At 39.2% G+C, this 13,693-nt stretch overlaps 1 protein-coding gene across 2 annotated transcripts in view; it reads left to right on the top strand.

Moving 5' to 3' along the window:
• Positions 1-13,693, top strand: part of HIPK1 (homeodomain interacting protein kinase 1) — a 55,405-nt gene that overhangs the window by 30,849 nt on the left and 10,863 nt on the right. Inside the window, exons 4-12 of one of the 2 annotated variants that reach the window (XM_066353334.1) lie at positions 1,040-1,159; positions 2,406-2,492; positions 3,320-3,504; positions 3,802-3,964; positions 4,849-5,074; positions 8,883-9,004; positions 9,874-10,008; positions 12,908-13,047; positions 13,455-13,637. In XM_066353334.1, the coding sequence (XP_066209431.1) occupies positions 1,040-1,159; positions 2,406-2,492; positions 3,320-3,504; positions 3,802-3,964; positions 4,849-5,074; positions 8,883-9,004; positions 9,874-10,008; positions 12,908-13,047; positions 13,455-13,637 (1,361 nt within the window). Of the gene's footprint in view, positions 1-1,039; positions 1,160-2,405; positions 2,493-3,319; positions 3,505-3,801; positions 3,965-4,848; positions 5,075-8,882; positions 9,005-9,873; positions 10,009-12,904; positions 13,048-13,454; positions 13,638-13,693 lie in introns of both variants that reach the window. The other variant, XM_066353333.1, reaches the window with a different exon arrangement.

Raw genomic sequence — 13,693 nt, 5'->3', positions numbered from 1 at the left:
GAGCGGGGCTAGGTCTAAAGAAAGATTTATTTCCTTTTAAGTTTCTAATTTTATCTTTTAAGTATAGCCATTTATATATGGAGGTGGGGTGGTAAAAAAAAATTGCCTCCTGTATTGCTCTTAGTAGTAGGAAGAGAAGCAAATTGCCTCTTTTTTTGCTTTCCTGGTTTGGGAGAATTGTGGAAACAACCAGAAATATTAAATTAGGAAATCCATAAAACAGACATATACAAGTATACATTTCATTAGCCATTAGAGCAGTGATGTCACATGTCACCCTGGAAGTTTTTAATGTACACTTATGAGAAGAGAATGAAGAGGCAAATAACTTCTTAGTATTTTTATGAAAATAAGTTTTTATTTCACAGACCCCTTGGAAAGGTTTTGGGGTTGGACTCCAAGAGGTCCTGAGACCACAATTGCGAACTGCTGCTGGCCTAGTTCGTCGTAGGCATTCAATAAATGTGGAATGGATGCACACAGTACCTGTCCTCTGCTGATAGAGAAGCTAAATTCAGTGCTTGATTTATGGTATGAGAGAGAAGCTCTGTGACAATTTAGAATAGGGGCAATTGACCAGGAGGGGGAGTAGCCAAGGAAGAAAGAGATTTGTAGAAATCGATTTGTAATCGTTTTAATTTGATAATGTATCAAAAAAACAAACCAAAAAATCCTTGGTAATCCATGACATAGAGTTGGTTGAAAACTATTCTGTTCTGTCCTAGCAATGTCCTAAAGTTTTCTGAACTTTGTATTAGAAATCTACCAAAAGAGCAGTAGAGATTGATTACACACATTTTCAAAACTGAAGCTTCCTTATAAATTACTGATACAGCGATAAGGAAGCTACTGAACAGATGTTTGGGAATGACCTTGAGTGGGTTAGCTTATATATGTCTTTATAGATAAATTTTATTTGTATTTATCAACGTGTTCATTTCTTTGCAGTAGCTTTCTTTTTTGCTTAGAGCTAATATTTTAGTGTAAGAGTTTTAAATAATTTTCCTTTTCATTCCAAATCAATGTTTTAATGTTTCAGATTCGTTACATTTCACAAACACAAGGTCTGCCGGCTGAATATCTTCTCAGTGCTGGGACAAAAACCACCAGGTTTTTCAACAGAGACCCGAACTTGGGGTACCCGCTGTGGAGGCTCAAGGTCAGTCTCCCTGCTGTACCGCCTGTGCCTGCGCTGCTCACCGCCAGCTTCACACTCAGAGTGTATTCTCCCCTTTTTTCTTTTAAAGATTCCATCATTTCTTTTTTCTTCTGATTGGTTATCAAAGTTTATTCTTGAGGTAGAAGAGGGAAAAGGGCTGGGGGAAGTGTTTGCAGGAGGTAATTATTTTGGTATACCCATTTGGTCTTAATTAAAAAACAAAACTTGAAATGCCAGTTCATTTGGCCGAGCTTAGTTTGAATATTTGAATCAGCAGCTAAGAAAGGAATTTGGAGAGTAGTGCTCACCATTCAGTCATATAAAAAACTAAATTAATGACTTTTTTTTAGAGAAGTCAATAAATATGACAAAACAGCATAATTTTCTTTTTTAAATTAAGAACTTCTTTTTATTAAAACATTAAGAAATTTTAAAAAATGCAAGCCACATCTAGATATTCCCCAATATATTGATCATGGAGGATTTTCCTAAAGAAAATAACTACAAGTCAATGGGAAGGAATCAGGAATCAGACAGCTTTTTACAGAATCCGCAAAACTCTTTAAATAGACCCTTTAAAAATAGCTAATGGATACACGAGACTGCACTAAATATTATTAGACATCTAGGAAATACTAATTAAAATCAATGAGATACTCAGAGAAAAGGCTAAAATGTTTCATAAAATGGCAATACCCATCAATTTCAAAGATATGAAGGAATTAGAAATCTTTTTTGGCTTGACCTGTGCTGGCGCAGTGGATAAAGTGTCAACCTGGAACTAGAACATTTAAGTCGCAAGTTCGAAATCTGGGCTTGCCTGGTCAAGGCACATATGGGAGTTGATGCTCTCTGCTCCTCCCTTTCCCTCCCTTCTCTCTCCTCTTTCTCCAAAAATGAATAAATAAAATCTAAAAAAATAAAAAAGCAGCCTTTCTCTGCTGGGGAAATGTATGTAGAACAGCTACGTTGCTTTAAGGGAAGAATGGTGTTGTCCCCTCTTGTCTGATCTCTTCAGGACTGTGCCACATCATCGTTTGCACATTTATTTTGTCCCTGTTGAAGGGGCTGCATATCGAGGTCACAGCTCTCCACTGCAAGATTTTCTAGTTGTAAATTACCTTCATGCTTGCCATCTCTGGTTGGCAAGGCGACAACACTTTTTCCTTTGTATTCTGGCTTTTAATAGAATAAAATGTGAAAATAATGTACAAATGGAATTTTTAAAAAAATCTACATTTTACAGACACCTGAAGAACATGAATTGGAGACTGGAATCAAATCAAAAGAAGCTCGAAAGTACATTTTTAATTGTTTAGATGACATGGCTCAGGTGCGTATAGCAACTTCCAGAAAGCCAGACACTTCTGTAGCTGTTTATTCAGAGGTACACTTCTGTTGCTTACGTTCAAGGCAGAGTTGATCTGTTATCTTCTGGTATAACCTTTCATTTCTTACAGAAAAAAATGCATTGATATCCTGCCATGTATTAAAAGAACATTTGAATCCCAACAAAGGATATTTTTATGTATTTCTTCCTTGCATTTGTTAAAATGGGTTATTGAGTACTTATTATGTTACAAACTCTGTTTAAACACTTTATACTTATATCATTCAATCTTTTTAACAATAGAAACATCTTTAGGTAATAATAGTCATTTTTGCTTAACTTATTTGAGAATTTGAATGAACAGAAATTTTTATTTAACTTTATTCTACCAACATACTCCACCAAATTGAAGATTTTAATTAGCATATGCCACCTGTGGAAATGATTAGACTGTAATAAAAATACACTGCTCACAAAATTTAGGGGACCAGGGAACGTGCAGATACTCCAGTACTTTCAGCCTTTTGTATAGTACATTTTCACCAATGAAATAACAGTTGGTTTTGCATCTCATTTGCATAATAAAACAACTTTCTTTGACTTGTCAGGTTTGCTTTTCTGATGTTCCTGTTTAATAAAAAAAATCAAATGCTTTTTTTTTTTATCACTTCATACTCATTTTAAAATACCCCCTAATTTTTGTGAGCAGTATAATTTCCTCAGGTTTTTCCCTAGAGCACTATATATACAGTTTGGAGAGAAAGCAGATATTAGTGACAGTGTTAACAGTTAAGTAATGAAGTGTACAATTTCTACATTTTCCTTGGAAGGTGAATATGTCCACAGACTTAGAAGGAACAGACATGTTGGCAGAGAAAGCGGATCGAAGAGAATACATTGATCTGTTAAAAAAAATGCTAACAATTGATGCAGACAAGAGAATTACTCCTCTGAAAACTCTTAACCATCAGTTTGTGACAATGACTCACCTTCTGGATTTCCCACACAGCAATCAGTGAGTATGGCCCGGTGTGGGGCATTTTGTCATGATGCTGCCCTCTGCTGCATCATCGTCTCACAGACAAATGACCAGCACATGAGCAGCAGCTTTGGTGCTTATGTATTTGGCATTGAAAAGTTAGAAAATTAAAAATCAGATATGTATTTTTTTCTCTATGGTTATAAAAACTCAATTTATTTGATCTGAGAATACTCAGAGTGGGGGGATATGTTGATTTGTACTCATATTAAGTATTTTCTATCTGTTTAAATCTCAGTTCATTTCAGTGAGTCTTTCAATCTCTTTTTTCAGTGTGAAGTCTTGTTTTCAGAACATGGAGATCTGCAAGCGGAGGGTTCACATGTATGATACAGTGAGCCAGATCAAGAGCCCCTTCACTACGCACGTTGCCCCAAATACAAGCACAAATCTAACCATGAGCTTCAGCAACCAGCTTAATACAGTGCACAATCAGGTATTCCGTAAATGATTTTGGAAACTCAGACTTAAGTGGGATAGAAACTAGTAAGAATACAGGGTGAGGTAAAGAAAGCAGTCTTGGTTTGGTGGTCTTGTTGCTTAAGAATTTTCTACTTGGCAAAAGTGATGCTAGACAGGGCAGACTGATAACACCTACCTGCCATGTGCTGACCAGAATTAAATACAGTGGCCTAACCCAGGCCAGCAGCCTAAGCATGGTCAAATACATGGAGCCTGGCAATTACACTACTTACTGCTTTTAGTTCTGCTGACCTTTGCCAAGTGACTCCGGTCAAAGGATTTAAATGTCCCATTACGTGTATTGAAGGGTGTTTCGAATACTTTTTTTTGTATGCTGTACATTTGATTCCCAGAACTTACTCATCTAATGAGTGGAAGTTTGTCCGCTTCAGCCATCCTCACCTCTTCTCCTTTCCCTCCCCCGAGCACCCACCAGTCTACTTTCTGTTTCTGGGAGTTTGATTGGGTATTTACAATAATTAATTTTAAGAGTGGTTTTACATTTGTTTGCTAAACCACTATGTTATTGTTTCTGAAGCTGTAAACTTCCTGATTTCTTAACTAGGTCTGCTTTGTAAGTGAGATTTGGTGGGATCTCACATCTAGCCACTTTTTACACAGAAGGAAGAAATAGGGGTTTGTACAGCCACACCAATACAGGATAATTTTTTATTGTTTTCTTGTTCAACCTTATAATACACCTTAAATTTAGAGACTGGGAAAATGTCTTAAGCAGAGATTTCTTTCAAATACAGCATTGCATTTTAAAACTTTGTTCTAAGTGTTTCTGGATAGGTTCTGTGTATATGAAGATGTTATCTCTAGACCAGTATACAACCATAACCCTTTTGTTTGTAGGCCAGTGTTTTAGCTTCCAGTTCTACTGCCGCAGCTGCTACCCTTTCTCTGGCAAACTCAGATGTCTCCCTGCTGAACTACCAGTCGGCTTTGTACCCGTCATCTGCTGCACCAGTGCCTGGAGTGGCCCAGCAGGGCGTGTCCTTGCAGCCCGGAACCACCCAGATTTGCACTCAGACAGATCCATTCCAACAAACATTTATAGTGTGTCCGCCCGCTTTTCAAAGTAAGTGGGGAAACTCCTGTACCACATGGTATTATGTCAGACCTACCTGCCTAAGCAGATCCTTATTAGTTTTGCTCTTTGACAAGTTTAAACTCTGTCTCTGATTATGAAGATAACTGAAATTAACAAAGTAGATTTACAGCACCTTATTTTTAACCTGACACATTGTAGCGGTTCAGTGAAAGTTTCCTTATTTGAACTGCCTGATTTCAGTTTTCTTGCCCATGGATACCATTTATCAACGTCATATATCTTGTATAACCCTGTATCTCAATATGCAGAATGTATAATCTAGAAGAAATTTGTTGTAAACAGAGTTCCTGTATATTGAGTCTTATTTCCTATATCATCCCATTATGAAATGAAATTACAGTGTTCCAAATAAAAGGTAATTTTATTATAAAGTGTAAAAACCATGTACAAAATGTGGAAACCTCTTAAGTTACATTTAGAAATAAAGATTATTATTTATTCACTGAAAAACTCTACTTCTACAAGCTGAGGCACTTGTGTGGGGAAGGCATATGGATTTATTGCTTCCGCTTACGAATCTTTGTCCCTACAAACTGCTATCTGCAGAGGAACAGAGCAGCTGAAGGTGGCTCTGACCCCACGTGTTGCAATACGAATTGTAATTTTCACAATCATAAAATTCCCATCCTTTCTCATTTCCCATTATTGTTCTATAATTTAGTGTGTTCAGTTCCCTTTTCTTTTCCCCTGAAATATGGGAAATGTTTGCTTATTGATCTGGTGAGCCATTTAAAAAAAAGATTTTTTTTAAGGATATTTTGTGACGACACACACTTGTGACTTTCCTGTTAGAAAGTCAGTGTGGGTCCCCTGGTGGGAATAAATCAGGGTTCAGGCTTCTCATAGCACTTTCCATAGAAGTATATAGCATTTTTACCTTTTTACTTCAGTTACATATTGACTGTGCCTTTTGTTTGTTTGGTTTCTGACAGAGTCGGAGCAAGCAGAAGGAAAGGAGGGGCTAGGGGAGACTGAGAGACCCCCGGGAGTGCAGGAGAGCGGTAGTGATGTAAACCGGGGAGAGCCCGCAGAGAAAGCGGAGGAGCAGATGCCAAACCTGTAAATCCAAACTTAGTCTAACTTACCGAGGGCTTTACTGCGTCTGCTTCTTGGTAGTGACTCTGTCCTTTGGGTTCTTGTATGTTGGGTGATTCTACTTCTGAACTTAGCAAGTAGCCACCTCCCCACCCCCTCACCTTTTCCAGAGTAAGTTTCATTGGAACAGTTTCCAGATGTGGGACTCCCAAGTTCTTTGCTTCTTCTCAGAGGTATTTCAGAGATTAGCCTTTAACAACAAAATGTAAGCTGAAGGGGACCGGGGCTAAAGCAGTATAACCCCTTTTGCTGTAATTAGATAAGTATAAGCTTTGGAAAATGCCTGTTTAGGAAGTCTTAAATCACCTGAGGAGCTAGGTAGAGCAAATTTTAAAATCTCTAAATGAAAGGGAGTTTTTACATGAAGGTAATGGTGAAAGCTGATGTGTATTATTATATGCCAGCAGTGTTCTATGCTTTTACAGCTACTAATTCATCCTCACAGACGACCCTAGGAAGTGGGTAGTGTCATTATGCTCAGTTTATAGATGTGAACATTAATCAAGACCTCCTCATCTGCCCAATTCTTTCTCACTAGTTAGTGCTAGAACCACAGTTTGAAGCCGGGTAGAGGGGTTCATAGCTTAGGTATTTTGGAGTATTATTCTGTGTGACCTCTCAGCATTCAAACTCCCGTAGCTGTAAAGAGTGGCCAGTTGGTTTGCCAGCCAGAGCCACATGCTGGTTGCTGCCCAGCAGGCGTGCTTGTCTTTCCCCATCTGCTCTTTTACAGAATGCCTAAACTTGGAGGAGCAATAGACCCCCAGAAATTAGACAGTTTTACTCTTTTTGTCAAGCTTCCATTTTTTTTTTTAAATTTAAAAGACTGTCTTCGACAAAAACAAAAAATAAAATTTTAATTCTTCTAAGTTCAGGGAAGAACCTTCCAAAAGTGGTGTTGCCTTTTGTTAATTTCTGTTTCCATTTGCAGCAGCCTGAAACTAGCGTGGCTGCTGTGGCTTAGCCTAAATTACTGTAGTAATACTTCCAGTCACATTTGTAGGTCAGTTCTGTAAATACCACTTTCGGTACTATTCTAGGTGGCTAAAATAATACACGTTTTGCTCAGTGGAAACTATTGTTCTGCAGTTTTGTCCCGATGTACTCATCATCCTGGGACACATTGATGAGCTTCTATAGTGAATGTGTCCTCGTGAGTGTTGCCTCCTTCCTTTCACTAATTTGTAGGAGGCTATTACAATAGCGCTGTTTTGTAGTTGGCCGTGTGTCTTGGGAATATAGGCAAGAATTTTAATGTTGCTCAGCTTTTTTACTAGATAGCATTGCCTTAGGAAGAATGACTAGTAAATTTTGAATTCTGTATATCTGGATTTGTTACCTTTTATTTTTATATATAAGCAGCACTTTAAAAAAATTTAATTATGATTTTATTTATCTCTCTTAGTTTGTACATTGCGTTTATGTTTTCTTCTATGACAGTTTGTTACTAAATTACTTGTAGATTACTGGAAGGAAAACTTGAAAGACAGCTTGCTATAAACAATAGTATTGGTGTCTGTGAGTTATGCCCATTTGATACCTCCATAGTAATAGTGAGAGAAATTAGTTGGTGAACTTGAAGAAAATATCACCGATGGAGTATCTTATTAAAATGCTGGTATTCCATGCAAAACTGAAGGCATTAATGAGTTTGAGGCCTAATAGAAACTTAAATTCTCTGTGTAGACAGGTTTCAGAGGGTAGGTATAAAAGAGAGTTGTGAAGGTTCTCTTGATTCTTGGCAAAGGGAGAGCTATCATGAGCCCCTCTTTCCCCCAGAATGAGATACTCCTATTTGTAGGAAACATTTATTCAGCATGATGCCCAGAGCAAAAGAATAAAAAGATAAATGAGACATGGTCACTGTTTTAAAGGCTGCACGAAGTTCCTGATTTTCCTAGCTGTCCAGGCTGCAAGAGAGCCTTATTAGAAATCTATCAGTGACAAGAGCAGATTTCTAAAATAAGTAGAAAAATGTATTTTTGTAAACCAACTTGTTTACTTAAAAAATATGTTTATCCTAAGAAAACTTAGTTCACATATTTGTTAAAGAAAACACATTTGATTAACTTGCGAACTAGGTACTTTTTAGAAGTGGGTAAAACATCCCCATAAACTATTCTAAACAAAAGGGTCAGTTACTTGATAAATTATTGAGCTTTTTATAATATTTTCTTACCTAATTTAACCCAAAGTTATAGTTATATTTAAGTCTTTTTTAAATAGATTACATTAAAAAAACCCACTTATTTCCCTTCTAGTGGATTAAAAGTTGGATGTATTTTACTAAGTGAATATTTGTTTATTTTTGCCTATTCTGTTTGTTAATGGGAATGGGTTGGGTGTTGTATTTTAAGTATTATAGGATATACTCTTGTTTCTCTTCATATCATATAAATCTTTCGCCTTTTAAGTATTATAGGATAAAAAATTCAGAATTCCCTTAAATTAGCCCTCCTGTTTCAGACATCTTTTCATTAATCCTACCTGAAGGGACCACATTTTCTCAACTCCCAAAACTTCTGTGAAGCTACTTTGTCTTAGGTATCTAGAACTAAAACCTAAGCAATAGATTATTTGAACAGAAAAGCTAATAACAAATACTCCCCCACAAACAAACAAACAAATGCACGATACTCCCAGACCTAGCGAAGCAGCTTAACTGTGACGTTGTCTGCAGCTGGACTCCAAGCAACAGCGAAGCACTCTGGATTCCCTGTGAGGATGGATAACGCTGTGCCCATCGTGCCCCAGGCGCCCGCCGCCCAGCCACTGCAGATCCAGTCGGGGGTCCTCACGCAGGTAAAACCAGCGCCACCGGGGTCCTCAGGGTCGCTGACGCACTGTTGGGAGTCAGATATTTTGTCTTAGAAAATGGTGTTTGCTTTGAGTGTAAGAGCTTTCTTGGTCATGATTCAGTGGACTTACAGTAGAACATCTGTAATAGAATGATGTACTCTTCCCAGCTCTGCCAGTGTCTTAAATTGCAGGGACAAGTAGCCAGACTTTGGGAAGTTGTCTTTTAAGTGAATTTACTCTAATTTTGTGAGATGAAGTTAATGGTTTCCATTGGCACTTTTAGAGGTATAGGACACATGTAACAACAGTTTGATTCTAAAAATAAAAGATTCCCCCTTTCGTCCCTTAGTGTCCCCTTTCATAATTTCATCATGTTTGAGAGGCTGGGTCATACCAAGGTGCCTCTGTAGTCCTTGCATTTAACTGGCCCGTAAAAAGCTTTGAATATTCCTGCCACGGAACATATGACTAAGAAAGTCAAGAAAATCATAAAATATTGACACAAGCAACAAATACTACACTTTCCATTCTTTGTGTAAATGTTTATGGCCCATGACACATGGGAAATTTCAAACCCCAGACCTCTAATTTTTGAGTTGGAATTCTTACTACATGCCTTTGTGAACTGAGTTTTGTAGAACTGGCCCAAGAAGGATTCCTATACTTTTTAGCTTTAGGCCATGCCATTGACATTTGAGATAGTGGCCAGTGCCATGCGGAGTTGAAGGGAAAGGTTGTGTTTGGTACGTGCATATGAGGTGCTGGGAGTTCCTGGGCATTGTTGGTTATGACCTGGGGGGAATGAGAACCCTCTGAGTCCTGATAACCTGCCTCCGTGTGTGTGTCACTCACCTGCCTGATCTACGTTTCAGGGAAGCTGTACACCACTAATGGTAGCAACTCTCCACCCTCAAGTAGCCACCATCACGCCGCAGTACGCGGTGCCCTTTACCCTGAGCTGCGCAGCCGGCCGGCCGGCGCTGGTTGAACAGACCGCTGCTGTACTGGTAATTCCCTCACTTGATTGTGTTACTAACAGAGTTCTTTTGGTTTCTTTCTTTTTTTGTTTTTTCCTGTTTGTTTGTGTTCTGTTTTCTTCTGGTTTTCTCATGTTTCAAAAAACTATTTTCAACTTAGTTTTTGCAGAGGGCATGGAAGCATGTGCCATGTTGTGGCTGTGTTCTTGCTACATCTTTAATGTCTCGCTGTTTCCTCCCCGACACCCGCGGCGGCACGCTTGACTGATGTTCAGTGGGGCTCTCTCTGTGCAAGCTGGGTCCCTCGACTCTTCGTTGCCAGCTTAGTGTGATAAAAGCCCTTGATGTAGTCTCAGATGGTTTCAACACTGGATCTGTTTTCTGCCCTTTTACCCTCTGAGCCTTGAGAATGAAAGAAACGACCTCTGGTTTGGCTCTGCTGCAGACACTGAGTGGCCAAAGTTTCAACTCCTTGGCAAGTTAGCTGCCTTCTTTATTTCCTGTTTTAAGCTTTAAACCTTTTGTGATGTAGAAATATTTAAGATGCTCTTGTTTCTCCATCAGTTGATTTTAACATTTTTATCTGTGAATTCTTGAGATAACTCTATTTGCCACTCATGATCAAGTGGCCGCTTGTATCTTCCATTTAAAGATGTTCTCTTTAGATAGTATTTGTTGATTGAAATTAAAGGTGAACTCATTTTTAGCAGTTTATGAAGAAATTGTTTTACAAATAGGTATTTATCCAAAGGTGAAAATGTGCATGAGAAATTGTAAGCAAAAACAATATTTGTTACTAAATATTCTGGGGCAAAGTTATTAAATACAGCAGGCAATGTAGTACTGGGCTTAGAGATAGAAAAACAAAGCAGCAGGACTGTGAGATGTGTTTCAGGGTTTCTAACTTGAAGAGTGATTTTTGGATGTGTTTGGTTTAGTTGGGGGAGTTAGAATTGTTTAGTGGACATCCAGCATTTTATTATTTGAAATTTAAAATTAGGCAAGCACTTAAAAACTTAACTCAGACTATTGAGTCCTGACTGTTCTACGTCCTTCAAAGAGGCTTTCCATTTCTTTGTTGTTTCTCAAGGACTTGTGAGTGAAAACACTTCCAGAAACATATTTTGGTTGTTGGAATTTGTTTGGTTTTCAGTTTGGTTTCAGTCTTTATCACCTCCAGATTAACGATACTGTAAGCATAAAAGCCAAGTGCAAGGAAGTCAAATAGATTTCCAGCTCAGTTGATCCAAGCCTCTGGGCTTGATTGCTCACCTGTGGTTTGAGGTTGGGAATGTTAGTTAACACTCCTCTTGTGCTGCTTCCCCTAAGTTTGCACTAGCCATTTGCTAAGCTTTGCATATTTTTGTTTTTCCTCTGTCAAAACAGTTTCGTCGCTTGGAACGCCAGATATCTGCCTCGCATTGGAATGTTATTTTTTGCTCTGTATTAAACTACATGCTTTGTCTTGTGCAGGTGTTGGCTTATGGAAAGACGCATGGTGTGACTTAACATATACTTCTTTTACTTTTTTGTTTTGTTTTGTTTTATTTTAAACTCTGCATTTGGTAGCAGACATGTTTGCCGTTTCTCTGCCTTGAAGGCTTCTTGTTTGGACCCAGTATTTGTAACAAGTGGATCTGTTACTTGCAGAAATATTTTTAAAACAGTGTCTGATGGCCTTGCAGTTTGAAATTCAAGAAACAGAACCATATGTACCCAAGCATTGTAGGTGATTGTACTGTAGACTTCAAGTTTAAAAAGGAAACTTTCAAATCTGTTCATGTTTTTTTAGAAAATGCCAGAATTTCTGTAAGAAGTACAGAAATATATTTGTTGCTGTCCATTGCAAGTGATATGGCTTGTGAAAAACTAGAAGTGATGTGATGTATTTTCTTATAGTGATTAGTTTTATCGTAAAATCTATTTCTACAAACGATACATAAAACAATATGTTTTAGGTAACTATTAAAAACAAAATGCCGTGCTCTCTGTACCATATTCTTAAATATTTGACTTATTATAAAGTACTATTAAGTGGCTATAAAGGATGAAGTTAGCTTTCTCTTGCTGGCACAAAGCTTGTTTGCCAAAGGATTTTGGCCTTCAGTCATCCACATCTGGCTCTATTTTCCAAGTACTGCCTTTTTAAAAAGGAACAATTCTCCCCTTTGTCTTAGGGGCTGAATTGACCTGATGTCTTATCTGATTGATGCTTAAAATTTAAATTCCTATTTTTAACCTCAAGGGTGCTGTCTTAACTCTTTCTAGGGAATTTTTTTTTTTTTTTTTTTTTTGGTGACAGAGAAAGACAGTCAGGGAGAGAAGTGAGAAGCATCAATCCTTTGTTGCAGCACCTTAGTTGTTCATTGATTGCTTTCTCATATGTGCCTTGACTGGGGAGCTACAGCAGACCGAGTGACCCCTTGCCCAAGCCAGCAACCTTGTGCTCAAGCTGGCGACCTTGGGGTTTTGAACCTGGGTCCTCTGCATCCCAGTCCAACACTCTGTCCACTGTGCCACCACCTGGTCAGGCTCTAGCAAAATTCTTTAAATCTTTGCAAAAATGACACTCCAGCATTTAACCAGAGCTTACCACTGAACAGTCAGATTCCTCTGCTCTGTATTATAACAGGATCTCTTAACCACAGGGACCTTCTCTTCTTCAGTACCCTCGTGGTCAGTTGTGGAGGTGGCTTAACACCCCTGCGGTCAGGTGTGGAGGGGCCAAGAGAAAGCAGGTGTTCTGTCTCCCTGATCATTAAGACTTGTAACCTTGAGCCTGTCTGACCTTTCTTTTTTAATCTCTGCAAGTTAACAATCTACAAGCATCTTCTCTTAAGATGTGAATTTTTCTTTCATCTCAAAAACAGAAGTAAAGCCAAGAGTTGAGTCAAGTCGGGATCTTTCTCTGTGTGTTTCCTTACAGCAGGCTTGGCCTGGAGGGACCCAGCAAATTCTCCTGCCTTCGACTTGGCAACAGTTGCCGGGGGTAGCTCTGCACAACTCTGTCCAGCCCGCCGCGGTGATCCCAGAGGCCATGGGCAGCGGCCAGCAGCTCGCAGACTGGAGGCGAGTGCTCAGGGCTCCTCTCGGGGAGATTTGCGAGGGCAGCTGCCTTGGGGTGGGGCACTTGGTGATTTGGTGAGACTGGGGAGAAACTAAAGGAAAGGAGAGATTTATCTCTGTCTGCAATCTTTAAAGAAAAGGACCCATACTGGGCTAGGAGGTGGAGTTCTAGTCAGACTTTGAATGCAGGAAAATAATAGGTTCTAAGCTCAGGAATTTTTACTTTGGATTATAAGAAAGTCTTACGCAGTTAGAAACCATACAGTGAACAGCTAAAGCCTTGTCACCCACATGTTACGTAACAAATCAAATGCAGCTCTCTTGGGTTGTCTGAATTGCTGTTATTAGCTACTTGGCCCTGCTTTGCCAGCGTTCTAGGCACTCACTCCCGCCTCTCCCCATGGCTGCAGGAACGCCCACTCGCACGGCAGCCAGTACAGCACAGTCATGCAGCCGCCGTCCCTGCTCACCAGCCACGTGACACTGGCCACTGCCCAGCCCCTGAACGTTGGTGTTGCCCACGTTGTCAGACAACAGCAGTCCAGTTCCCTGCCTTCAAAGAAGAATAAGCAGTCTGCTGCAGTCTCTTCTAAGTAAGTCTCGTTAGAACTGAGGGGTAGAGCTGGGCCAGATTGAGAGCGCTGTCCCC

The sequence above is a fragment of the Saccopteryx leptura genome, chromosome 11, assembly GCF_036850995.1.
Source record: "Saccopteryx leptura isolate mSacLep1 chromosome 11, mSacLep1_pri_phased_curated, whole genome shotgun sequence".
NCBI classification, from domain to species: Eukaryota; Metazoa; Chordata; class Mammalia; order Chiroptera; family Emballonuridae; genus Saccopteryx; species Saccopteryx leptura.
Note: the sequence above shows the minus strand (reverse complement) of the source record. Positions and strands in the feature narration are given on the sequence as shown.